Source organism: Nesoenas mayeri, assembly GCF_963082525.1.
Source record: "Nesoenas mayeri genome assembly, chromosome: Z".
Taxonomy (NCBI): domain Eukaryota; kingdom Metazoa; phylum Chordata; class Aves; order Columbiformes; family Columbidae; genus Nesoenas; species Nesoenas mayeri.
In genome coordinates, this window is record NC_137542.1 from 77,696,578 (window position 1) to 77,723,650 (window position 27,073).

General features: G+C 57.6%; 1 protein-coding gene across 3 annotated transcripts in view; it reads left to right on the forward strand.

Annotated features, from left to right (window-relative positions):
- Window positions 1-2,273: 2,273 nt before the first annotated feature.
- NEDD4L (NEDD4 like E3 ubiquitin protein ligase) overlaps window positions 2,274-27,073 on the forward strand; it is a gene marked incomplete at its 5' end in the record, with an annotated part of 122,404 nt that continues 97,604 nt past the window's right edge. For all 3 annotated transcript variants that reach the window (XM_080361976.1, XM_080361977.1, XM_080361978.1), the window contains one exon: window positions 2,274-2,368. In XM_080361976.1, the coding sequence (XP_080218102.1) occupies window positions 2,321-2,368 (48 nt within the window). The remainder of the gene's footprint in view (window positions 2,369-27,073) is intronic.

The window sequence follows — 27,073 nt, forward strand, 5'->3', positions numbered from 1 at the left end:
GAGGGGCCTGAAGAGAAGGACCTTGTGGAGAGAATGATGGGAGAATCCTGACTTTGGGAGCACCCAGGGGCTGAGAGCTGCTGGAGCAGCTGCTGTTGGAGCACCGAGGTGGGTGATGAACAGCATGGGCAAAACCTCTACATCTAGATTGGAGACTGATCTGAGCTCGGGAGAGAGACTCTGAACACCGGATTGTCCTTGACACGAGGCCCGCTGACTGAGCCGGCGGCCCAGGGGCTCCTTTGGACCTCGCATTGCAGGGACGCCTCGACAGACCCTCCGGGGATGGGGACACCGAGCGGCTCCAGAGGACGGTGCCGGGGAAGACCCTTGTGAGACGTGCCAGTTGCCGACTACATCAGGTGTGGTTTATGGCCAGGAGACACACACGTGAGTACAAAGGCTACCGCTGTACGTTAACAGCTTGCCATTTTAGCTGTGTGCCCTGCTGTCTGGGCAGAGGTCAAATCCTTCCTTCCTCAGAAAGAGCTTTCGTAAAGGCTGGAAAAAATCCTTCTGGCTTACGGAATGCTTGTGGAACCTCTCCAGAAAACGGGATCTCCCGTTTCCCTTTTCCCTCGGCTCGGTGGAGCACAAAACAGGTGTAAGATGATATCTGAACGTACAGAGGCTGCTGTGTCTGGCAAGCAGTTAGCCCAGAGCTCCTCCAGTGACCGGTTTTGTTAGTGGCCATTTACACTTCGCTGTAAAAGCACAGTGACCGGCCCATCGTGCTGGTTTTCTGTCCGTGATGGGTCAGGTTCAGGGGCTGCCGGTCGCCTGTGCTCTGCCGTGTTCCTCCCACTGGCTGTCCCCGGTGCTTTGCTGGCGTTTGCTGAACGCAGACCCAGGTACCGCACAGCCCTCCTCTGGTACAGCCCTCCCGGTACAGCCCTGCTCCGGTACAGCCCTCCCGGTACAGCCCCGCGCCGGTACAGCCCCTCCCGGTACAGCCCTCCCGGTACAGCCCCGCTCCGGTACAGCCCTCCCGGTACAGCCCCGCGCCGGTACAGCCCCTCCCGGTACAGCCCTCCCGGTACAGCCCCGCGCCGGTACAGCCCCTCCCGGTACAGCCCTCCCGGTACAGCCCCGCTCCGGTACAGCCCCGCTCCGGCTGCCGTGCCCAAGTGCGGGGACAGGGGGTCCTTCCCGTGTCACCAGCTCCACGTGGCTTTGTGAACGCATCGCGTACTCCGAAGTGAGCGGAGTGCACATCAGTTGTTCCGCTGTAAAAGCATAAATGGGTTTGAAACGGCTCTCACGTCAACTATAGCTCATTAGCCTGTACTTAAGCACTATTATATTGCCAAAAGATAACAGCCAGATAGTAAAGGAGCGATTAGCGCGGGGCGGGGCCGGGCGCCGCTGAACAGGGATCAGAAATCAAACAAGGAAGCGATTCAGAACCCGAGTGTGACTGGGGTTGGCCCGGGAGTCGCCTCGCTGCGAGTGCCCCGCGTGCTGTGCTTCCGCAAAACGCGCCGCGTTAACGGGAGCAGGGAGGGACTCGCCAGCCTGCCCCGCGCCGGGGGGCGGACCGGAAAACACCCCGTTCCCGGATCCCCGCTCCGGGACCCCCGCTCCGGAATCCCCGTTCCGAGATCCCTGCGGCCCGCTCCGGGATCCCCGCTCCGGAATTCCCGTTCCGGGATCCCCGCTCCGGGCCCCCCGCTCCGGAATCCCCGTTCCGGGATCCCCGCTCCGGGATCCCCGTTCCGGGATCCCCGCGGCCCGCTCCAGGATCCCCGCTCCGGGCCCCCCGCTCCGGAATCCCCGCTCCGGGATCCCCGCCCCGCCCCGCCCCGCCCCGCCCGATCCTCGCGCCGCCGCTGCCGCCCGCCGGGGGGCGCGCGCTCCTCGCGCCGTTGCCGCCGCGCGGGGGCGGGGCGGGAGGGGCGGGGGCGCCGCCCGCGCGCTGCCCCCCGCGCTTTGTTCCGCTGCGCGCGCTCCTTCCGCCCCGCGCGCGGCCGGCGGGGCCCGGGCGGCAGCGGAGCGGGCGGAGCGGGCGGGCCCGGCGGGGCCTCCCCCCGGAGCCGCCCCCGCCCCCGCCCCGCTGGGCCGCCGGGGCTCCCGCCGCGGGCAGAGCGCGTTCCCGCGGCCGCCCTGAGCCTCGGCCGCCGGCAGCAGCGCGGGCGGGCCCCAGCAACGCCCCCGAGCGGCGGCCCCGGGCGGCCCCGCCCCCGGCCCCTTCCCGCTGCCGCTCGGGTCCCGCCTTCCGCCGCCCGCGGGCGAGCAGCAGCAGCGGCGGCCGCGGCGGGCGGCTCACCTGGGCCGGGCGGGCGGCAGCGGCGCCCGGCGGGACGCCCCGCGCAGCGGCTCCATGGCGGCCGCGGCGGTGGAGCCGGTGTACGGGCTCTCCGAGGACGAGGTGGGTCGGGGCGGGGGCGGCTCGGGGTGGGCTCGGCCGGGGGCGGCAGCGCGTGTGCCCGTGCCGCACGTGTGCGCGCCCGTGTGCCGGTGCGGGGCCGCGCCCGCCCAGCGCCATTAGCGCGGAGTGGGGAGGCCGGGGCAGCCGGGCCCGGCGGCGGCTCCGCCGGCCGGGCGAAGGTCGAGGGTCGGTCCGGGAGGGCGCCCGGCGAGCCCGCCCCGCGGGGCCCCGCGTCCCCCGGCGGCGCTGCCGGCAGCAGCCGCGGGCGGGCGGGCGGGCGGGCGGGTGGACGTGGCGGCGGGTCCCGGTGAGCGGCCGGTGGTGCCGCCACCCGCCGACCACCAGCGGGTCCGTCCGCCCGGAGCCCTCGGGCCGGGCCCGGCTGCCCGGGGCGCGTTGCCGGAGCGGCTCGGGGGCCCGGCGGCCGGTTGCAGCCCCGCCGCAGAGCGGCTCCCGGTTCCCGGGGCCGGATCCGCAGCGGCAGCGCTTCCGACGGGCGCTGGCGGCGAACAAAGAGCCGGGGCGGCGGGGGAGATGCCGTGGGTGGGAGCAGCCGCCGGTGTCCCCGGGCAGCGGCAGAGGCCGCTCGGGTTTGGAGAGCCGCCCGCTCCCCGCCGTGCCCGCACCCGGTGCCCGGCACGGGCTGGTGCCCAGCGCAGATGGAGCTCGGTGGACTGGGCGGGACTCTGATAGCTAATCACCGTGTTCGGGCTTTATCAGCCGATGTCTTCTGCGGAACCGCATGCAGCACCAACAAATTAAATATGCATAGGCAGAACAGTCCACTTTATCTTGCGTGAATGTGAAAAATTGTAGTTAATGCCCTTTCCTTTCCTTGCCTCGGTGAGGTACTTCTTCTTAGCGGGCAGTGTAATAAAGCCTCAGGAGAGGGGCAAGCTGTGTCACTGCTCTGTGACTTCGGCATGTCAGCTGTCAGTATCAGGTATATTGCTGGCCCTGGGTTGCATTCTACAGGAGCGAATAATAACAACAATAACAGTGTCATGTCCGGTTTTATGGACATAAACACGAGGGCTCTCTGCCAGTCTCCATGCTAGAGAAGAAACTGGCGTAAAAAAGGAAAAATCTTGTGACTGGGGAAGCTGCCAGACAATTTTATTACCTATTACATTTGAACGACTCCAAATCTAGATGACTGTACTGTTTAATTGGAAAGGAGGTTCTTTGGCTGGAGTGAATGTTTTTATAACGGGGGGTGGTTCTGCTTTTGTTGATTTATAAAGCAATGAGAGCAGCCTGGTTTAACTGCGGTGTATGTGTGCGAAGGTGGGGGAGAGGAGAGCAGAGCAGAGCGCGCTGCAAGAGCCTGGGGCGCCTAGACAGCGAGCACAGAGTCCAGGAGAATGCTTTCCCCCGGTTGTTTCCATGAGCATTCGGGTGAGGCCGAGCCGGCGGCAGGGCCGTGTCCGTGCCGTGGGCTCTGCCCTGGGCTGCGGGGCGGCCACGTGCTGGAGGGATTTGAGGATATCAGCAGGTGCGATCCGCGAGGAGCAGGGGAACCCGCGGGCCCTGCTGTGTCCCCGGTGCATGCCTGAGAACAGAACGCGCAGCCTGGCTGCTGCTTTTTGTTGTGCGCTGCCTGATACCTTTTGTCTCTGCCTCCTGCCTCAACTGCTGGTACTTGCACAGAATGTTAAAGAGGCGAATACATGAAGAACTCGGCTGGACGGAGGAGCGGAGCCGCTGCCCGGCTCTCCCCGGGGAGCCAGGGCCGTTGTGCGTCGGTGCTCGTGTCCCACCCCGGCCCTGGGGACCTGCCTGCGGAGGGGTCGTGGTGCTCCAGGAAAGAACACGCGTCTGCCGCTCCCGTCCTGCGCTGAAACCGAGCTGTTTGGACAAGAGCTGCTTGGAAAAGCGAGGCTTTGCCGTCTCTGCCGTGACCCGTCATGGTCCCGTGTCGTGGGTGCTGCAATGGCTGTACCTGCACGGAGCAGTGCGCCGGTCCTTTGGTTTCTGAGGTGCTGTACAATGTGATGGTGCTGGACGCTTTGCAGAATGGAGATCCTGTAAAAATACATCAGGAGGCCACAAATGGAAGTGGGGTGGAAGAAAGAGGCAAAGGGACAGGGTGAGGGAGGGCATGGAGGGGAACACGGCCGTGTTACACAGCCCCGCGGGCTGTGCGTTCAGACACCAACAGCCCGAACCGCTGCTGAAGCTGTGGGCACAGGAACGGCTGTATCACACACCAACAGCCTGAACCGCTGCTGAAGCTGTGGGCACAGGAACGGCTGTATCACACACCAACAGCCTGAACCGCTGCTGAAGCTGTGGGCACAGGAACGGCTGTATCACACACCAACAGCCTGAACCACCGCTGAAGCTGTGGGCACAGGAACGGCTGTATCACACACCAACAGCCTGAACCACCGCTGAAGCTGTGGGCACAGGAACGGCTGTATCACACACCAACAGCCCGAACCGCTGCTGAAGCTGTGGGCACAGGAACGGCTGTATCACACACCAACAGCCTGAACTGCCGCTGAAGCTGTGGGCACAGGAACGGCTGTATCACACACCAACAGCCCGAACCGCTGCTGAAGCTGTGGGCACAGGAACGGCTGTATCACACACCAACAGCCCGAACCGCTGCTGAAGCTGTGGGCACAGGAACGGCTGTATCACACACCAACAGCCTGAACTGCCGCTGAAGCTGTGGGCACAGGAACGGCTGTATCACACACCAACAGCCCGAACCGCTGCTGAAGCTGTGGGCAGAGGAATGGCTGTATCACACACCAACAGCCCGAACCGCTGCTGAAGCTGTGGGCACAGGAACGGCTATATCACACACCAACAGCCTGAACCGCCGTTGAAGCTGTGGGCACAGGAACGGCCGTACGAGGGGAGCCTCCTGGGGAGAACGGCTGTAAGTTGGTTCATTGACGGTGGATCGGAAGAGCGGCTGAAGGGCAGGTACTTTCACAGTTTCATTGCACGCCGTTGTTTGTGGGTAACGACTTCCCATTAGCGTTGGCTCAGATTTGAGCTGTTGTGTTTTGAAAAGCAAAATCTCTTTGCAGATCTTGAGAGGCTGAATCACGCATGCAGACATATTTAGACCATTCATTTTCCTGTGTTCCTACCTTGGTTCCTACTTTGTTCTTTAAGTAGGCCTTATGTAGGACTACCTGTCCTAGTGCATTTGCTGCTTGGAAAACAGTTATTTAAGTGTAAGCTAGACTTTCTTAATGGCTTCCCATTAAAATTGCAATCTCTCTTACAAATAATTAAGCATAGGCTTAACTTCTACTTGCATAGGAGGTGTACGTGTCAGTAGGCCTACTTCATGTCTTAAATTAAGCATATGCTTAGGTGTTTGCAGGCTTTGTGCCCACATGAGTCTGTGAATAGCTGTAGTTCTCAGAGATTACCTTCAGTTTGGGCATCTGTTCTTATTTTTGCTCAAATACTCTGATAGGCGTTAAGACGCTCAGTAGTTTGGGGACTCACTGAGTCACGAATGACAAGCCAACCATTGCATTTAGCCACTCTCACACTGTGTTTTTCTTCAAATGCTGTTCACATAAATCTGCCTCTTTGTAAATAGGAGCTATAAAGTATTTAGATTAATCTATTAGTTACAATTAGCCATAACTCAAATGGGCTGTGTATGGTTTTCCCCTGTGGGGTGACTTCAGCTGTGGCACGGGCTGCCCAGAGAGGTGATCCTTGAAGAAACAGTATCTCTTCATTGTGAAGTACAGGCAGAAAGAGTTGGCATGTGAAGCTTTCTCTCCAGTCCAGCATTCCCCTCTTTGCCGTTCAGCTTCCATGGCTTGTGATTGAATAAAATGACATTGCAAGCTTCCTACTGAGATGACGTTTTGTCATGCATTAGAAATTGTCAAAAGGGAGCTTATGTTCAGGAAAATATCTTGATGTGTGAGATATAATTACATGTGCCTTAAAATAAATGGTTCTGGATACAGTCACTGCAGCTTAACCTTTTTTCTCATCTTAATTCTTGTGCACCGTACCGGGCAAAGCCTTGTGTGTCGGAAATGAATCCCGGAGCGTTCGGCTTCTGCCTGCGATGAGAGCGGCTCCGGGTAAATACAGGCAAAGCCAGCTCCGTGCTGCGGTGGAAGCGGTGCCTGCGGATGGGGTGCGTTCTGTGCAGCAGAGGCTGGCCTGCGTTTCAGCTGGCACCCTGGTACCGAGCGGCGGTCTGCCGCGGGGGTCGCGGGGAGGCCCAGCGGGGGCCAGGACGTGAGGAGCGTGGCTGCGGCGTGACGGACAAACTGCCTCTTGTGCAAACCGCCTCAGAACCGGCGCGTGGGGTGGTGGCTCCGGTGGTGCGTGTTCCTGGTGGCTTTGCTGCTCGGGAATGATGGTCCTTGAGGGCATCTCCTTCCCTGTTAATTAACGTCCTGCTGATGAAGTTGGTCTGTGTGTTTTGGTGCCGTCCGTGGGGCTGCGGAGGCTTGGCAGGGAATCTGCTGTCTCACGTTTACCGGTTCACTGTCTTTATTACGGAGGTAACATGCTTCAGTTTTCCCTCCCCGACCTGAGCCGATGGTCAAGCGGTGGCGTGGGGGTCCGTGCTGGATTGCTCTACTTGGCATTTTCAGCAAACCATCCCTTTTGAACTGCGCGTGATGGCGAGTTGTTGGGAGAGGTGTCTGTGTCCTGGATGGTTGGAATTAAACTTGAAGGCGACGTTTGCCGACCCGCTGCCTGGATGGCGAACCTGTCCCTTGCTGCTCAGCCGGTTTGGTGCCGGTGTCCCGCTCAGCACCCGGCTTGTGAGCGGCAGGAGGCTTTTATGTGGGAAGAGCCCTTGAGCTCCTGAGCAGACAGACCTGCCGTGACCGCGCTGTGAACGCAGACTGCTTCTGCTCTGAGTGCGCTGGATATGTAAAAGCCACCGCTGTTTCGTCAGTGTGAGCAGGGGCCTCCCTTGGTCACCGCGGTGACACAGGGTTTTAGTAATAAGCAATTCAGGATAGTAACTTATTTATTGACTTTTTAAATGGGGAAAAAAAAAAATCTGGATTGGTTTTATAGATTCTAAGTGCATTGCCTGCCCAGGGACACGTAAAACTTTAAATGCTGATTAAAAAGCCCAGTTAAGAAAACATTTAATAAATGAAAGGGCTTGCATATCTACTTGTGGCACAGTAACAAAATGAATAGGCTGTGCCTCCCAGTAGGTCAATAGATTTTTTTTTTATAAAAGCTTGCTTTTTAAACCTGCTTTTAATGAGTTGTCAGCATATTTTGGCCACTGCTGCTGGGTAAACTGCAGCTTTACCGTGGTGAGGGCGGTTGGTGTGAAGGTGGGTCTGGAGCGCGGCAGCGCGGGGCTGACGTGTCCCCCCGCGGTGCTGGGCAGCTTGGGCAGCCAGCAGCTTGGGCAGCCAGCAGCTTGGGCAGCCAGCAGCTTGTTCGGGCTGCCCGCGCTCAGGCCCCGGTTCCCACGGCTGCCCCGCACCGGTGCCGATGCCGCGGGTCTCGTTGGCAGCGGTGTTTGCAGCTCCGTGTTGCGGGCTGGCCGTTGGAGGGCACTGTGTGGTGGCGAATGGAGTCGCAAGGTTATGGTGTTCCTGCCAGGTGCCGTTTCCTGGGAGGCGGCCGTGGCCGTGGGTGCTGCCCGGCCTCCCCTCGGCTCCTCTGCAGCTTCATGAGGCGCTGGTGCCGTTCTTCTGTGGTTTGTTCTGAAAACACAGCCAGGCGCGAGCTGAGGACCGAAGGAGCTTCGCTGTCAGAAGGGAGTAAACCGAGTATCTGGGGATATTGTGTGAAGGAGTGAACCACTGCAGCTTCTCTTTGGAGCTGCATCTTCAGACAACGAGAGGTTCAGCGGGTTATGCTGTTTATCCTTTCCAAACCCGATGCAGCTCACTGTGCGAGATGGACTGTGTGCGCAGGGGCCAGCTCGGAGGCTGTGGGACTCGGATATTATCCTGATCCGTGGTGTTCTGGTGGGCGTCGCTGGAGCCGTGGGCCATGCTCTGTGCTGGGGTCATGGGACCCGATGGGGCTGCAGCTCTTGGCAGCCGATTTCAGCTGGATCGGGCTAAACTGACAGCTCTTAGTCCTGGGGGATTGTGTGGGGCCAAGACCTCTTGCTTATTAAACTCTGTGCCATGCAAGCTGGGACTTCTCCGAGGGAGCTGGAAACCTCCAGGCCACTTACCTAACAGCTTCAGTCAATAACAAGTTGTAGATGCAATATCAATGTGGAGCAGTAGTTTGATTTACTTACAATTTTGTAAGTATTTGTGTTGATGAACAGAGAAAACCTCACTGACTTTCGTAAATTTCAACTTTTGCTTTCACTGCTACTTCCTCTTGACTGTTTGTTGCAGTTGTGTTGGGTGAGAGGTCTGGCTGGGGCAGCACCGCAGCGGGGCCGTTGTGTTGGGTGAGAGGTCTGGCTGGGGCAGCACCGCAGCGGGGCCGTTGTGTTGGGTGAGAGGTCTGGCTGGGGCAGCACCGCAGCGGGGCCGTTGTGTTGGGTGAGAGGTCTGGCTGGGGCAGCACCGCAGCGGGGCCGTTGTGTCGGATGAGAGGTCTGGCTGGGGCAGCACCGCAGCGGGGCCGTTGTGTTGGATGAGAGGTCTGGCTGGGGCAGCACCGCAGCGGGGCCGTTGTGTTGGGTGAGAGGTCTGGCTGGGGCAGGAACGCAGCGGGGCCGTTGTGTTGGGTGAGAGGTCTGGCTGGAGCAGGCACCGCAGCGGGGCCGTTGTGTTGGGTGAGAGGTCTGGCTGGAGCAGGCACCGCAGCGGGGCCGTTGTGTCGGATGAGAGGTCTGGCTGGGGCAGACACCGCAGCGGGGCCGTTGTGTTGGGTGAGAGGTCTGGCTGGGGCAGGAACGCAGCGGGGCCGTTGTGTCGGATGAGAGGTCTGGCTGGGGCAGACACCGCAGCGGGGCCGTTGTGTTGGGTGAGAGGTCTGGCTGGGGCAGGAACGCAGCGGGGCCGGGCGCGCTCAGAACACGCTGCTCCCTGGAGCGGGGCAGGAACGCAGCTGCAGGTTGGGCGACTCCTCCGCTCGAGCACCGCTGTAAGGAATGTGGTTTTGCTGCTGGCGGGGCTTGAGCTGCTGCCGTTTGGTTGTTAGAACCTGGAGGGGGCTTTGCCCTTCAGAAGCGTGGGCCCCGGCGGGTCCTGGGGCTCTGAACAGCCTCTGGGGTCCCTCCTGCCCCTCCTCTGCTGCTCTCCCCTCCCGTGAAGGAACACAAAACCTTAGGAAAGGGATTGTTTTCTGCAAAGCAGCAGCAATTTGCTTGTAATTCATTTTATAATAAGAGATGTGGTTAAACTGCACAGGCCTGGAAGCTAACTGCAGTTAAAAGAGTTTTAAAAAACCCAACCACCAAAACAGCGCCAAACCCCAACAAAACCAGTCCAAAAGCTCCATTCCTGAAATGTGTTATGGAATGTTTGTCTTCCAGATGATGTCTTGACTGGGCAACAAACTCAAGGTGTGTATTTGTACTAGTTAATTTCCTCCGCCTGCTGTTCGTTTAACCGTATTTCCTGTGCGCTGCAGGATGTAGGTACTTGTCAGAATCCTGATTTCTAGGAATTAGGAACCTTGCCCATAATCAAAAGAAATATCTACAGTTCTGAGAACACCGGCAGGATATGAGGAGTGACTCCGTGGTGCCGCACAGTGAAGCTATAGCACGTCCTTTTTGTGCCCAGCTCTGCGGATTAGTGGTGGTTTGGTGCTGTCCTGCCAGCTCAGGTTCCTTTGGGTGCTGGGCGGAGCTTTGCTCTGCCTTCCCGGCAGGGCAGGTCGTGCTTGGCGCTAAGGTCTTCGGAGGATGGAGCAGCATTTTATCTCCCAAGATGGAGTGACCTGGAAGATAAACTAACAGCGGGGAAGGCTTTTGGGAGGGAGGAGAGCCCAAGGAATGCCTGGGTTCGCGCTCTGCCTGCGGTCCTCTCCCTCCAGCAGCTTCTCCGGTTTCTGCAGTGGGAGAGAGAGTATCGAGTCTCCTTCATGCTGCGGAGTTACTTGTGTAAACTGTCAGCAGCTTTGAAATAAGTCAACAAAAGTATTTAACTTGTTAATCCTTGAGAAATCACAATAGAGACATTGCTTCACATTCTCCCGATTTTGTTTTTTTGTGCTGAACACCAGCCAGGCTTCTTTTCCTCCAGCTCTCGGTGTGTCTGCGAAAACTCGCTTCGTTTCTTCTGCTGAGGGAAGGCGGACACGTTTCCCCGATAAAGTCCCGCAGGTTCTGGTGTGGACACGAGAGGTTTCTGGTGGGGTGGAGGAGGCCGGGCTGCGGTTTCTGGTGGGAAGGAGGAGGCTGGGCTGACACCATCGGTGCTTGGAGACCACGCGGTGTCTGGAACCGAAGCTGAACTGGCTGCTCCATAAGAGGTGCTTGAGCCTGGTTGTGAAGATGAACCGAGATGCGGATTTGTGGTTCGGAGCTGCGTGTCTGCGGGTTCCTGCTGCTGGGGTCTGGATCTCGAGCAGACCTCGCTGGCGCCTGCGGGTCCGTGAGCCACTGATGGCTCCCTGGCGGCTCTGCACGGCTGGAAGGGAGGTCCTGCTGCCCCCTGCACCCCAGGGCCTCCAGGACCAGTTGGAGTTGCTCACTTGCAGACAGGTGCGGGTGTCCTGGTGCTGGTGCGGGTGTCCTGGCCGGGCTGGTGACCTGCAGCGCTGCCCCGGGATGAGGAGGGTCACAGGTATGCGGCAGAGGCTGCTGCGCCGGTGCTGAGGAGGCGTGGAGGGCGGGCAGGACAGCGCCTGTTTGGTGGCCGCGAGCTGCCGAGTTGGCTGCCTGGCTCTCGTGAATCCGAAGCTTCGGCCAGAATCCTGCCCTGATGAAATCTGTGGTAAGTTTGCCTAAAGGCAGCTCGTCTGTAGCCTTCGGGAAACGTTAAACGGGCAAACTCTCCAGCAAACAGGTGGAGAAAACACCGTTTCCCGAGTCGGCCCGCGGTGGCGGGAGCGCTGAGGGACACGTGGCGTGCGGACAGAGCCCCGCGTCTCTGCTTTCGGCTGGTGCCGATTTAGCCGTGTTGGCAAACGGCAAGGCTGCTGCTTTTAAAGAGCAAGCAGCAGTGTGCTTGCTTGCTTGCTTAACCTCTACTCTTGGTAAGATGATATATTTATTATAAAATATTGGCTTAGCCGTTGGTTATAGCTATCGAGCCAAAAGCACTTGAAAATACTCTGGCTTGGACAAGTCTTGCTTTACTGAACTAGATGATAGCTGCGGATTGCGTGGGTTATGTAAGCGCCGTTTAATTTGATAGCTGTTGTAACGTTGTCGTTGTTTAATGTCTCAGTGCTACCTGGCTCCATGTGCATGTGCTTTTTCTTCCTCCTTTTTAAGTGTGGCCTCCGTGCCGGGTTGGGAGCTGCTGGGCTGGGTGGCAGGCGCGGGCAGGACTCTTCCCCGGGCTCTGGCGGCGTGTGCTGAACTCTGCAACACTCCGGGACTGAACGTCTCGAACTTTAGGCATGGTTTTCCAATTATTTATTATTTTTATTATTGGAATGCCAAAGATTAAGTACTGTGTTTGTATTTTTAAGAAGTACATCAGTTGTATTGTACTGACTAGGAATTTACTGTTTTTAATGGCTACAGATATATTTAAGCCAGGCACAGTCAGTCTAGGTGTTGTGGAGGTACAGTTACTCACCCGAACTTCTTGGATCTTGTCAAGTTACTGACTGAATAGTATCAGTTTCCTTGTGGTTGGGAGGTGCTCACAGCCCACAACAAAGAGGTTGCTGTGAAGGATGATGTGTTTTCTGTAGCTCAGAGGAGCCAAGGCCAGGTCTGGCTGCAGGGTGGCCCTGTGTTCCCTCAGCCTGCCCTGGCTCCGGCCCCGCTCCCTCCCTGCCGTTAGTGCTGCCACTCTTCCCGTATCAAGGTGAAGTCATACAGTTTAGCCAAAAAGGATTAAAAATAGATCACAATATAGGACAAGTTAGCTTTGTGCCGTTCCAGCGAGTTGAATTTGCCCCCTGTGCGGTCCTGCGGTCTGGGATGAGCGCTGGAGGTGTGTGGGTGGATGGCTGGGACAAAGACCTTTATTGTCACCGTTGCTGTCTGTTGTGGTTCTGTCTGGTCTTGTTTCAATGGTTTATTCCTCGTTAGCGGTGTCGGTAGGGTGGGTGGGAAGCGGCAGCGGCGATGCCGAGTCCAGCGGGCCCGGGGTGAATCACGCGGCGCAGCGTCCGCTCTGGTTTCGTGTGCCCTCGCCGGGGAGGCCGCTCTCGACAATACTGTGACACATCCGTGTCCCGACAGTGTCCCCGGCGTGACTCAGCGTGCCGGCTGGCGGAGCAGAGGCTCGTTGGGCGGCTCGGTAAGTAGGCCGAGCCGTGTTTCCTCCCTGGCTCAGGAGCTCCTGGTCCTGCCCGCAGGAGAGCTTCTCCTGCCCTGCGGCTGGAGCTGGCGCTGGCGCTGCGGCTGTCCCGCCGCGCTGGGACTCGTCCTCTTCTGACACTGCCTGTGGGAGCCCGGCAGGAGACGAGTCCGTGAGCGTTCCCGTTCCAACGGGACGTTCCCAGGTGTTAGCAGGCCGGGGGGACCGCGGGTGTTCCTCCTTCCTCGCGAGCTTCCTCCTGGCCGTGACCGTCCCCGCTGTCCGACCGGCCGTGGTCCTTGCTGTGTCATTGTCGCTTCACTGAAGCTGTGATGAGTAAGACTTACAACATACACTTTGTGCAGCAATTTTCTTCTAACTCATCAAAGAAATATGTCCTGCTAACTTAACGCGGTGTTGCCTTTAGTGAGCCTGGAATGTGTCACCTGTCAGTGTCTCGGTTCCTCGGTGCGGCTGCTCAGCCCTGGGCAGAGGGGCCGCGCGGTCGCCTTTGGACGCCCGGCTGGTCTGAGGCCGCGGGTGAACCCGCTGGGCAGGAGCTCTGGCTGGACATGCCCCTTCCAGCCCAAGTTATTCCACAGCACTCGAGTCCCCAGAGCTGCTCAGATACCACCACAGATGTAGAGCTGCTCAGAGCGTGTTTATCCCACTTTTCAGAGTTTATTGTAGTCTAGATTTGTGTTGTGTGCTTCGGTTCATCCTACTGATTAGGAGGCAGCTTTGGGCTGCCTAACCAATTGATTTTATTTATTTTTGAGCACTTTTCTGACTGTAATATCTGTCAAAGCCAGATTTAAAGAGGCAGGTCCTTTGCCCAGTGCCCATTAGCTCCAGGACTGGGTGGAGGCTTTGGTCTGGTTTATTGGCAGCAGTGCCGCCCCGGTGTCACCAGCAGTGCCGCCCCGGTGTCACCAGCAGCGCCGCCCCGGTGTCACCAGTGCCGCGGCGGCTGGGAACTGGGCAGAACTGGCCACCAGTGCAGCTGTGCTGGAGGTGTGAAACCAGACAAACCTGGGGCCAGCACCTCTTCAAAACAGCCTTTAATAGAAATAATGGGCAGTTAGATTCATCTTTCTCTTTTTTAAGGTGACAGTAGATAACATTTTTTGATTTTCATTTTTAATGAGGGAATGATCCTGATGGTGCAGTCCTGCTGTCTGTGCAATCCAGAGGATCTTCTCGTTCTGTGGGGTAATTAGCGTGCTAGAGCAGCCTGGCTTGGGGATGTGATTTGTTTGCGGGGGTTGTGCTGAGGGCCCGGGGGCCACAAGGGGCCAGCTTCGCCTTGCCAAACCTGGCACGGGAAACAAAGCTGCTCCCCGCGCAGCAAACCCCGCGGAGCCTGGGGCTGGGCGGTGCTGGGGCCGTGTCAGCCGGCGCTGGTACCGGCTGCTGAACACGGGACCACCTTGAGTGCGCTCCGGCGCCAGGACCGCAGCATCTGCACGGTGGAGCCGCGGTCCGGGGAGCGGGGTGACTGCTCGCTGGAGCAACAGCCGACAGTGGCTGATAACGCAGGAATGCGCTGCGGGAGTGCCGTGTGTCATTGCTGGTGTTGCCGTGGAAACCCTGATTTTAGACCAGCTGGTTTCGGTGTGTTTGGCGCTCGGCATCCCGATGTGTATCGGAGACAAGGCAGCGCAGACGTCCCCGGCCCGAATGTCACGGTGGGGCTGCCGGGTGCCTGAGCACAGGCAGCTCCATCGGGGCGTCACACGCTGCGGCCGGGGGTGGCGTTGCTTCCCGCGCAGCTGTGACTGTCACCTGGGGCTGCTGGGGCCCCTGTCCCTGTCCCCGAGGGGCAGAGCTCCGGGGATCCTGTACCCACAGCCGGGCACCCTGCTGAGGATGGGTCATGGGAGGAGCTGGTTGTGAGGAGCACACGTTGTGTGGTTTAATGCTGTTCCCTTTGAATGAGGGATCTCTGAAGGTCCAGGGCCTCTGTCAGAACAGCCATCCCCAGCTCTTGTCTGGGCTTCCCGATCCCTCTTCTGGCTCTGGCATTCCCGTGAGTCATGTCTTTGCCTAGCAACAGCTCTTTTGTTCAGAGACACGTTGTTGTTCTTCCTGCTGGATCTCCCAATCTGTTTTCTGGTACCCGTGAGCGCAGCAGGTCGCCCTGTCCCGCTGCACATCGCTGGGCTCGGGGTTAAATCCCGACTTTAAACAGCGGCTTGGGGAGCGGGTGTCTGGCCGTGCTGCCCAGGGCTGGGCCTGAGCGTGCCCGCGGTCCTCGAGCTTTGGATGTCGCATCCCGTCTCTGACTGCAGCCGGTGCTCTTCATGTCGTCTTAGATAAAGGTGGTATTCATGCTCATTGTGCTTTTTAGAAGAGGTTTAAGCCCTCTCCACCATTAAGCTGGCCATTAGTGTCTCCTTAGGTCTTATGTAGACTGGAACACACCTGCTGTTTTATGGACACTAAAGAGATTTTGCTTGTTGAACAATCAAGAGTCTTCCAGTCAAATGGAAAGAGCTGGTTGTTGGTAAATGGAAGCAGAGAATGACCTGCACTTCAGCAGAGCCTTTTCATGGAGAGGTTTCTTCCACTCCGGTATTCCAGAGCTGTTTTCAGTGCCTGAAAGGTGCATGGAAGGCAGGAGGTACAGGGGACAGGGGTGTATTGATTTAATGTTATCTTCCACAACTTTCTGACCTCGTGTAGGTTTTAGGGAAGGCTGGATGAGGAGAGAGCAGGATGGCCATGTCACTGGTGGGGAGCTAACAATGTTGTGGGGAGGTAGCACTCACTGCTGAGGGATGCAGAAATATTGAGATATTCCCAAATGTAGTAATGTTTGCGTGCCAGCCAATATAACAATTACCCTTTGGCACTTGCGCAGTGGCTTGGGGAAGACCGCTGGGACAATTACCGAGTTAGAAAGCTGCTGGGCTTCTCTGAGATGATCAGAATGAATCAAGGCAGAGTTGTTGCAAGAGGTGGAGGCCTTGGTGGTTAATGTTAGTTTCTCGCTGTCGTTACTGCCTTGCACCTCTGGCGACCCACCCGTTGTGCTGTGACTTTCCTCAGCTTCAGTCGTGCTCCGGTCCCTGGGCAGCGACTCATTGCGTGGAGGAACGTGAGCTTTTCCTGCGGCACTGTGTTCTCCGGGTCTCGTTCTGTTCCCGCAGCGTCACCCCGGCCTCACCTGTTCGACCGAAGCTTTGGGCTTTGTTGTGTGGGTGTTCTCCCTTTGCACCAAACGTTCTGCTCGCCAGGTGACCCTCGGCGCAGCCCCTCTGGCCCGCTGGTGATTCCGGAGCTGCGCTGTGCTGGTTGGGTGGTGCTGGGGCCCCGGCCGGTTGTGACGAGGCAATGATTGCTTCACTGTGGCATTGCCCGCGGGGCACGGGCTGCTCCGTGCCTTGTAACCTGGCTGTGGACCTTTGCGTTTCTGTGCCTACCGGTCCCCTTTCCTGTGCGCTCCAGGAACACATCTGTGCTGCCCATGGTGAATGGCCCGCCTTACCGCACATCTTCTGCCGCACGGCGGGGCTGAATGTGGCTCTTGTTGGGCTTGCCCGGAGCGCCTGGCAGGACACAGAGTCCGGCCTTTGTTTGGGATAATGAGTGCTGAATATTTTAATGAGCGTTTCTGAGTCTCGTCAGCGTCAAGTACCATTCTGGGCACAAGTGCCTGAGCTAACCTCTGCGCTTTGTCCAGCAACAATGCCCGTATTTATAGGAGTTCCCTGTGAGCAGCTGATACAACTGAAAAACCCCAACAAAACCAAAAGGAACAATGCACCAAACCCCGCAAAACCAAAAAACCCTGAGCCTTCCATCCTCGGTACATGTGTGCAAATTATTTATGTAAACCAAACAGAACTAAGTTCTCGGTAGTGCTGTATTTTTTCACCTTTTTAGAAATAGACGTGTCTCTTCTTTGACCGTGTGCAAGAAGGAGCATCGTTCATTAATGGGGGAAAGCTGCCGCGGGCGCCAGCGGCCCTGCCGTGGGGCAGCGCTGGGGACGGGGCTGACGGCGGGGTGCTGCGTGGGTGCTGCACAGCTCTGCCGCTGGCTAACGCGATCTTACAAGCACGGCAAACCATCTGTTAGCTGGTTAACCAGCATTCCTCCTCCAGCCAGAAGTGATGTATTTTTGTACCCAGCCCTGTTGATTTGCTAGTGATTAACTGGCTGTAATTGATCATTTTGGCCATGTACATCAGCTCCAGTGTGCCTTTGGCATTTTTGAGCAGTGATCGTGTGTCCTTTAATTAAAGATAGTATCTACTTTTCTTGCTCCTGAAAAATGCATGTATGCATAAGCCATAACTTCTGTAGCTATTGCAAGTCACTTGAATTTAGCCTCCTGCATCGGTCGTGTTCTTGTTAACATTTTGTTACCTACAGCTGTTTTTCACAATACTTTGTCCAGTTCTGTGGCTGTTGGTAACACCCCCGTGTTGGTGGGCGCTGGAGCAGGGGTCGGTGGGCGCTGGAGCAGGGGTCGGTGGGCGCTGGAGCAGGGGCCGGTGCTGCTGGAGGACCTCACTCGGTGTTTCTTTAGCAACAAGCTTGCTGAAGCTGGCGAGAAGGCCGGAGTGGTGCTGGGCCGGCTGCGCTCCTCGCCTCTTAATGTGCCCCAGAGCTTCTGCACTGGGGACACCGGGGACTCGTACAGTGACATTAATCATGAACTGCAGCTGAGAGCTGGGGCGCCCAATTTTATTTCTCTTGGATAACGGGGCGATTCATGCAAGAAAACAAATTGTGTCAGGAAATGGAGCCTTTCTCTGAACTGCCATTCCTGCCCCTGCTCCGGGCTGTGGCGATGGTTACAGCCGTACAGCTGACGAGTGGTGGGGAGTGCAGCCTGGTTCCCATCGGCCGCCAGGCTCCGGGTGTCCCCGTCCGTCCCCGTCCCCTGTCCGTGTGTCCCGCCGCCTGCGGCCGTGTTCCCAGCAGAGCCGTGCGCCACCTTTCAGACAGAGGCTCTTTGTACTGGATCAATATACCAGCGCTGACGTTCTAGAATAAGACCTAGAGCCAGCAGAGTTCACTAATCTTCCTAAAATTGCTTTCAGACGCATGTTGTGGATTTGTAGCACTGCATATTGCTTTTTACATCCTTGCTTAGTTTTCCTCCACAGCTCAAACCAGGATGAATAGGAATACCTGGCATGACACCTGACAGTTTACCGTGATGTTAGTTAAGCGGTAATCTCCAATGGTACTGTTCTCTTAGTATGCTTAAAGTTACCACTGCTGAATGCATTGTGGTAACCACAGCAAATGTAGTAACCCAGCACTAATACTTCATGACTGGAAGGTGTAATCATTGACATTACAATCACACTTCAGCTCTGGTTTGAACAAAAGAGAAAAGTTAAACTATTTTCTAAAAAAAACTTGGAAATATCTTCGTTTTGAACTTTTCCTAATTTTGTTCAGGCTTCGAGAGCTTTTCCCTGCTCTCGATGCCAAGTGCGCATGGAGTCAGTCAAGCCCATGCGTCGGTCCAGATTCTGCATCTCCACACAGTCTCTGTGAAGCAAGAGTTTGGATGTACGCGTTCCAGTGAGCCAAGACAAAGCGCGTCTTGCCCTGTAAGGCAGCGTTGGCTCTTGAAGTGACTATTCACACTGCAGACGTGCCGATGCGGGAAGCGCCGTGCTGCAGCCAGCGGCTCTCCTTGCAGGGGCACCTCAGGCTGTAAGGCTCCGGCCGGCGTTTTCCGGCCTGTTGGTGCGCTCTCCAGCGCCGCCGCGTCCCGTCCGGCCCCGCGCTGCCGACGGGTCACGGCGGGTGGAAAGGAGCTTGGGAAGGAGCCTCCAGTCGCAGTTGGTTGGGTTACAGCTTTATTGAACGCGTGTTCTGTCATCAAACAGAGCAGCCGCAATAAAGCTGACTGTTTATGGTCGAAAATCATTAAATGTCTAACAAGGATATGGATTGTGGTTACGTAAACACGCTTGTGTGATCGGTTGGCAGCTAATTGGGCTACTGGAATGAAGAACAACCGAAGCTCCCCCCTGCGATGCGGGACCTTCTTTTGCACGTCTGCTGGTGCGATCGGCCTTTCACACGGGGAAGGGGTTAGCGGGTGTTTGACATTCGCACGCCGTTAAAAAATGGATGGAAAGCTGGAAGCCGCTGACCAGCGCCATACTTGTGAATGCACGTTTCAGTGCGCGGGATGGTATGATCCCGCGTTTCATAGTTATCTACAGCCGCTGCCAGGCTTTTCAGCGGGGGAGCGTGGGTATCAGTCTGTGGTGTGATAGTAGCCAACACGGGGCTTTTTAATCAAGGCTGACCATGTCGTCGGGGTTTAAAGGAGGAAGCTCCCAGTTGTTGTGAATCTTGCTTTAACAGGCGCTGTCTGGAGTGCTGCGCGCAGGCCGCGCTTGCTCCTGCGGCACGTCACTCTGTGGCCGGCGCGCCCAGGTGCCCTTTGGCCAGCACCGTCTCCTTGGAGCCTTGCACGTGCCATTGTCTGCAAACAAAACACGAGCTTATTGACTCTTAACCACGCTCCTTTTAAACCTCTTCTCCACCTGCCCCATTCCTCACCACAATTGTCTTGAAACTGATTGGTTTTGTCTGTTTCAAAGTAATGTCTAACCTGTGGTTTGTACTGCTGCTATTGTTATTAACATTTGAAACACGGGTTCCCCTTTGTGCCCCAGGCTGATTCGCTCTTTGTCAGCAAACCTTAGGGACGGTGGTGGTGCAGACTGGGGAGAGGTGAATACGCCAGATAAACCCCATTGCCCTGCTGGAAAAGATGCCTGGAGACCAAGCCGATGGCATCGTCTGCCCCTCCATTCTCCTGCGACTCCTCACCGCGGGCTCCTAACGGGGAACTGAGACCGTTTTTCAGTATCGGACGAGACTGTTAGATCTCACTATGTAGAAATGGATTGTTTGCTTCTCTCGTGGCCGATAGGTTTTGAAGTGCTGCTCTTCTGCGTGCTGGGCAGTAATAGATCTGTCCGGACACCGACCCGAGGATAACGACTATCTGAAATTAAACCCGCTGGCTTGTTTCACCCGCTGCTGGCAAAGCTTTGACCAGTGTCAGGGCCAGTGTAATGCAATCGTCCTACATGTAAAAACACTATGCCTTTATTTTATGGTCGTTCATACTCAAAGGGCTATTTTTGTGTGCCAGAAAGTTAAATAATTGTTTAAATAAAGGCTTGAGGTTTTAATGAATTGGCTGAGTTTCTGTATCCCCTAAAGGAACCAAAGCAGTTGCTATCAGGTTTTCCTTTCTGAACCTCCTGTTTGGATTTGCAGTGCATTTTCAGTTTGGATGCAGATCGCTGGTTCAGGGTCAGGGTGGAGTGTTCGTGTGGTTTCTGCAGGTTGTTTGTGGTGATTTGGTTTTCCTGTACGCCCGGGTCCGTACAGCAGGGTCCCTTCAGGCCCCAGGCTTCTGCAAATGCGCTGACCGCCTCAGAGCCGTGTTTGTGTTCTCGTAGCAATGTGTAATAAGTGCTTTTCCTGTCCCTCTGCTTCCGCCAAAGATGAATTCTTCTCTTGGCTTGTCTGGAGAAAAGCAGATTCGGGTTTCCTTCAGAAAGAGACTTTCCCATACCATGAATGTAGGACACATGCCGATGGTTCAGTGAATATACCGTCCTGTCCTGTACTACAGCGTCTTTTTCTTTCCTTGGAGATACCACAGGAGCAGGACCGGCCTGGTGGGCTGTGGCTGCCGCGGGCTCTGCCACGGGCTCTGGTGTGGACTCTGGTGCGGGCTCTGCCCCAGGCTCTGGTGCGGGCTCTGGTGCGGGCTCAACCCCGGGCTCTGGTGCGGGCTCTGGTGCGGGCTCTACCCCGGGCTCAACCCCGAGCTCTGGTGCGGGCTCTGGTGCAGGCTCTACCCTGGGCTCAACCCCGGGCTCTGGTGCAGGCTCTACCCCGGGCTCTGGTGCGGGCTCTGGTGCAGGCTCTACCCTGGGCTCAACCCCGGGCTCTGGTGCGGGCTCTACCCCGGGCTCTGGTGCGGGCTCTACCCCGGGCTCTGGTGCGGGCTCTACCCTGGGCTCTGGTGTGGGCTCTACCCCGGGCTCTGGTGCGGGCTCTACCCCGGGCTCTGGTGCGGGCTCTACCCCGGGCTCTGGTGCAGGCTCTACCCCGGGCTCTGGTGCGGGCTCTACCCCGGGCTCTGGTGCGGGCTCTACCCCGGGCTCTGGTGCGGGCTCTACCCCGGGCTCTGGTGCGGGCTCTACCCCGGGCTCTGGTGCGGGCTCTACCCCGGGCTCTACCCCGGGCTCTGGTGCAGGCTCTACCCCGGGCTCTGGTGCGGGCTCTGCTGCGGGCTGCTGTGGGACAGGGCTGTTACACCCGAGCAGAGCTGTGGGTCAGAGTGGTGTTGTTCACCGGCACAGCCCGCAAGAGCCGGCTGGGAGTTGGGTCAGTTAGGTCGTGCAGAAAACACGTTGATTAGCTTAATTCACTTAGGGAGGGATATAAGGAGGTCCAAATGTTAAATAAGGAGAACAAAGTCTTGTGCTGTACAGCAAGTCCATTCATTTGAAGTTCTTTCAGCATCGGGCTGGGAGTTGTGAGTCGCGGTTGCAAACCCCGTGGTCGGCACACGAGTATGTTTGGTCTCCACACGTTGCTCCTGACGGGTGTGTTTCTACCTTGCTCACAGCAGTTTTGTGGGCTGTTTGTCCACGTGCAAGAGCAGCATCCCGGAACTGTCCCTCCGAGACAAATCTGGGCCTTTCCGAAATTCTGCCTGGTGTTTTTCCGCCCCAGCTGTGCCGGTCTGGCCAAGGACACAGCAATGTGGTGCCTCCTTGTAGAGCTCCTAAGTCCCAGAGGTAGGACTTGAATCATTGTTAAACATTTAGTAGTTTTTTGTTGTATGAGGTTAAGATTCCCACAGTTCTGGGAATGTTTTTCGTTTAAATGTGTAGCATCGTGCAGTGAGCACTGAGAGTTCTGCAGGGACAAAAGGCACCGTTTGTTTTAGTCTCAGACTTGCTGAGGGGGAATTTGATCAGCGCTTAAACCTGAAATAAGAGTTTAATTGTCATGCTTAGCCAGATAAGCAGGTTGTAACCTGGTGACCTTTGCTTTAGGTTTGTTTTCCCGTGCTGGGCTGCAGAGGAGAGGGGAGATGCGGTTCGTACGCTCAGTGCATGGTCGTGCGTTCTCTGCAGAGCTGAGATTTTTATCAAAGGCTGCGAATTGCCACTCACAGATTCCGAGATTAAGATATCACAAGAATTACACTGGGGCTTGTCACGTACTGCTGGTATGACCTTCCAAAGGTCCCTGTGGTGTTCCCAGGGGCTCAGCTGTTCCCTTCGGGTGCAGGACAGAGCAGCAGCTCCTCCGGCTGGCAGGTCCCAGCGTGTCACTGCGCCTCCCTGCTCGGCTCGCGGCCTTTCTGCTTGCTCTGGCGGGGTTTGGCCGTGTTCCCTGTAAATGCACACCGCTTTTGGTTCGGAAGCGGCGGTGCGGTGGAACAGGGCGACCTGCCGGGGGGACGGGCTGCGGGAGATGCTCACGTACAGCGCGGGTTTCACTCGGTCCCAGTGCTGGGGAGATGCTCACGTACAGCGCGGGTTTCACTCAGTCCCAGTGCTGGGGAGATGCTCTCGTACAGCGCGGGTTTCACTCAGTCCCAGTGCTGGGGAGATGCTCACGTACAGCGCGGGTTTCACTCAGTCCCAGTGCTGGGGAGATGCTCACGTACAGCGCGGGTTTCACTCGGTCCCAGTGCTGGGGAGATGCTCACGTACAGCGCGGGTTTCACTCAGTCCCAGTGCTGGGGAGATGCTCACGTACAGCGCGGGTTTCACTCAGTCCCAGTGCTGGGGAGATGCTCACGTACAGCGCGGGTTTCACTCAGTCCCAGTGCTGGGGAGATGCTCACGTACAGCGCGGGTTTCACTCGGTCCCAGTGCTGGGGAGATGCTCTCGTACAGCGCGGGTTTCACTCGGTCCCAGTGCTGGGGAGATGCTCACGTACAGCGCGGGTTTCACTCAGTCCCAGTGCTGGGGAGATGCTCTCGTACAGCGCGGGTTTCACTCAGTCCCAGTGCTGGGGAGATGCTCTCGTACAGCGCGGGTTTCACTCAGTCCCAGTGCTGGGGAGATGCTCACGTACAGCGCGGGTTTCACTCAGTCCCAGTGCTGGGGAGATGCTCACGTACAGCGCGGGTTTCACTCGGTCCCAGTGCTGGGGAGATGCTCACGTACAGCGCGGGTTTCACTCGGTCCCAATGCTGGGGAGATGCTCACGTACAGTGCGGGTTTTCACTTGGTCACGACCTGGTCTGGTTTAATCCGCCAAGAACTGCAGGTCAGAGCCAGCAGGACTGTCCCGCCGTCGCCTGTCTCGGGCTGGCACAGCTGGCATGCTCAGTTGCTGGAGATTTGGGGGTAGCCTGGCCTGCTGGGCTTGCTGTAGAAAAAGACTTTGCTCTTTTTTAAGTAGGTGACAAGTATTCTATTTTGTTTTGAAGCTGCAAATCGTAGTTGCTGTTTCACAGTACCAGGGAGAATTAAGGAGCTGTTTGTTTGTGTGGCCAGATGTTTTTATTGTGTCCAACACGCCGGGGCTCCCTGGTTTTTTATTGGGGATAACCAGAGTTCCGGCGGCTAAAACATTGGGTTAAAGCTTTGTCATCTTTTGCATTCCGATGTGTTTTGCAGCAAAACACCGAGTTAAAGATCTGTTGTCTTTTCTGTTTTGTTGTGTTTTGCAAACTTGCAGGTGCAATAAAAGCCGAGCCGAGGTGCTCGGTGGCTGAAACCGGATCGGCGGTCTGTGTGCAGGTAGCGCTCCAGCCCCATCTGGTTTCAGTGGAAATTTCCCTGGCTGGCGCCTGTGTGTGTGTCCTCGGGAACGGCTCCGCGCAGGAGGGCGCTCCGCCGCCCCGCGCCGCCGCTGGCCCTTCTGCGAGTGAAACCCTCGGCCGCCGTCCCGTCGCCCCGCTGCTGAGGGGAAGGGCGTTTGTCGCCCAGCCGCGGTGGCTCTGGGTGGCTCTGGGTGGCTCTAGGTGGCTCTGGGACACGTCCTGCCGGCGGGGGGGCCAGTGCTGGAGCCACCGGGTGTTCTCCGGTAAGTTCGGTGTTCGGTGCCGGCGTGGGCACCTCGGAGTGACGTCTGGTGTGCTCCAGCACCCGGGTGACACTGGTCCTGGTGTCCCCAGCCCGTGTGACCAAGGCTGCCGGGTCTGTGCGACTTGGAAAGCATGAGAGGAGGTCTGTCCGTCTGGAGGGATTTGACTTTATGGGTGGTTTTGTACACCTTTTATAAGGCGTTTGCAGGGGAACATATTCAATGCTTAACCTCTGGTCTGCATGGTGTCTGTTCAGATATTGGTTTGCATTGATCCAAACGTTGTGCCTTTCACACTTGTCTGTTCGTTTTAAAAAGCCAAGCTGCTAATTTTATACCCCTATTGATTGTTGTTTCAGTGCTCTCAACGCGCGCTCTGAATCTGTCGCGGGACTTTCTGTGCCGTAGGAAGGTGGTGCCCGCAGCTCTGCTCTGGCACGGGCTCTGGGCTGCGGGGGGTTTCCTCTTGTGCGTGTTCACAGCGCAGAGTTGTGAGTTCCGTTCCTGTTCAGGGTGGTTTCCTGGCGCACGGGTGTGCGGTAGCTGGTGTTCAGAGAACAGCCGGGCTGTTCTCTGGGGGAGGACACACACAGCTCCTGTGTCACCCGCCGTCCCCAGGCCTCCCGCATCACTGATCCGGGACAGGAGGCTTCCGAGGACATTTTCTGAACGTGAATGCATTAGTACGTGTTACAAATGACTTTGCTTTTCAGAGCGCCTGGTGAAAGTAAATGTGGTGTTTGTTTAAAAAAGAATTTAAAAGTGCGAGTCATGCACATGAATACACATCCGACAGTGTCTCGAATCTGTAAACGCATCTGTATTCCCTCGTGTGTTTGCTGAGGTGCATCGGGCGCTGTTTGTTGTCAGCGAGGGCCGAGTTTCGCTGCGCGTTGGTGTTTGGTTTCCGAGCTTGGTTCCTGCTCTGCCAAGAGGAAAGTTAACTCTGTCCCCACCGGACCGGGACAACTGGCCATGTGAGGTAGAGACCAGGAAACACCATCTGTCTGAAGGTTGTCCTTCGGGAAACAGGAAAACTATGTAACCCCTGACATTTGCAGGGAGGCAAGAATACACAAACTTCGCGTTAATCATTGGACATGGCAGAATGCAGTGTCGATGTGGTCGGCGGTGGAGCGTGAATGCCTAACCCAGCGCTTTGTGGCGGCAGCGGGCGAGGCGCAGGCTGAGGGCAGGGCTGGGGCAGGAGGAGCGCAGGCTGAGGGCAGGGCTGGGGCAGGAGGAGCGCAGGCTGAGGGCAGGGCTGGGGCAGGAGGAGCGCAGGCTGAGGGCAGGGCTGGGGCAGGAGGAGCGCAGGCTGAGGGCAGGGCTGGGGCAGGAGGAGCGCAGGCTGAGGGCAGGGCTGGGGCAGGAGGAGCTTGGGCAAGCGAGCCTTCAGACGTGTTCCCAACGTGGTGTAGTGCTGAACCGACAGCTGGCGGCCGCCGCGGTGTGCACGCACGGCCCGCACTTCCAGCAGCACCGTGCTGCTCCCTTCAGCGGGCGCTCAGCTCCCAGCAGAACCAGGGCAGTGCCTCTTATATACACTGACACTGATTTACAGATGATGCAGCAGATAAGTTGCTGCTGTTAACCACTGTCAGCGCCAGAGTGTTTAAATCATCTAAGTACAGCGATTACTAAATATAGAATGAAGAGGAAGAAATCCGGGTCAAAAGCTCCCATTGTGGTCTTGGGAAGTGGGGAGAGGAACACGGATCCTGCTGATTTCAAATATTGCCGTGTTCCCTTTGGCATTTTAGTGCAGATGCTGTTGGATGGGGTGTGACTGTGCAGCCAGTGTTGGAGTTGGTCCCTGCTGACGTTGAGCAGAGCTGTGAGAACACACCGCATGTCCGCTGGCCGGGGTCTGTTAGGGTGGGCGGCGGGGCCTGCGGCGGTTTGGAGTGTCCCAGTCCCGTTCCTGGAGCAGCTCCAGCGGTGGTTTGGAGTGTCCCAGTCCCGTTCCTGGAGCAGCTCCGGCGGGGGTTTGGAGTGTCCCAGTCCCGTTCCTGGAGCAGCCCCAGCGGCGGTTTGGAGTGTCCCAGTCCCGTTCCTGGAGCAGCTCTAGGGGTGGTTTGGAGTGTCCCAGTCCCGTTCCTGGAGCAGCCCCAGCGGTGGTTTGGAGTGTCCCAGTCCCGTTCCTGGAGCAGCTCCAGCGGGGGTTTGGAGTGTCCCAGTCCCGTTCCTGGAGCAGCTCTAGGGGTGGTTTGGAGTGTCCCAGTCCCGTTCCTGGAGCAGCTCCAGCGGGGGTTTGGAGTGTCCCAGTCCCGTTCCTGGAGCAGCTCCAGCGGGGGTTTGGAGTGTCCCAGTCCCGTTCCTGGAGCAGCTCTAGGGGTGGTTTGGAGTGTCCCAGTCCCGTTCCTGGAGCAGCTCTAGGGGTGGTTTGGAGTGTCCCAGTCCCGTTCCTGGAGCAGCTCTAGGGGTGGTTTGGAGTGTCCCAGTCCCGTTCCTGGAGCAGCTCTAGGGGTGGTTTGGAGTGTCCCAGTCCCGTTCCTGGAGCAGCTCCAGCGGTGGTTTGGAGTGTCCCAGTCCCGTTCCTGGAGCAGCCCCAGTGGTGGTTTGGAGTGTCCCAGTCCCGTTCCTGGAGCAGCTCCAGCGGGGGTTTGGAGTGTCCCAGTCCCGTTCCTGGAGCAGCTCTAGGGGTGGTTTGGAGTGTCCCAGTCCCGTTCCTGGAGCAGCTCTAGGGGTGGTTTGGAGTGTCCCAGTCCCGTTCCTGGAGCAGCTCTAGGGGTGGTTTGGAGTGTCCCAGTCCCGTTCCTGGAGCAGCTCCAGCGGTGGTTTGGAGTGTCCCAGTCTCGTTCCTGGAGCAGCTCCAGCGGGGGTTTGGAGTGTCCCAGTCCCGTTCCTGGAGCAGCTCTAGGGGTGGTTTGGAGTGTCCCAGTCCCGTTCCTGGAGCAGCCCCAGTGGTGGTTTGGAGTGTCCCAGTCCCGTTCCTGGAGCAGCTCTAGGAGTGGTTTGGAGTGTCCCAGTCCCGTTCCTGGAGCAGCTCCAGCGGTGGTTTGGAGTGTCCCAGTCCCGTTCCTGGAGCAGCTCCAGCGGGGGTTTGGAGTGTCCCAGTCCCGTTCCTGGAGCAGCTCCAGCGGGGGTTTGGAGTGTCCCAGTCCCGTTCCTGGAGCAGCTCTAGGGGTGGTTTGGAGTGTCCCAGTCCCGTTCCTGGAGCAGCTCCAGCGGTGGTTTGGAGTGTCCCAGTCCCGTTCCTGGAGCAGCTCTAGGGGTGGTTTGGAGTGTCCCAGTCCCGTTCCTGGAGCAGCTCCAGCGGTGGTTTGGAGTGTCCCAGTCCCGTTCCTGGAGCAGCTCTAGGGATGGTTTGGAGTGTCCCAGTCT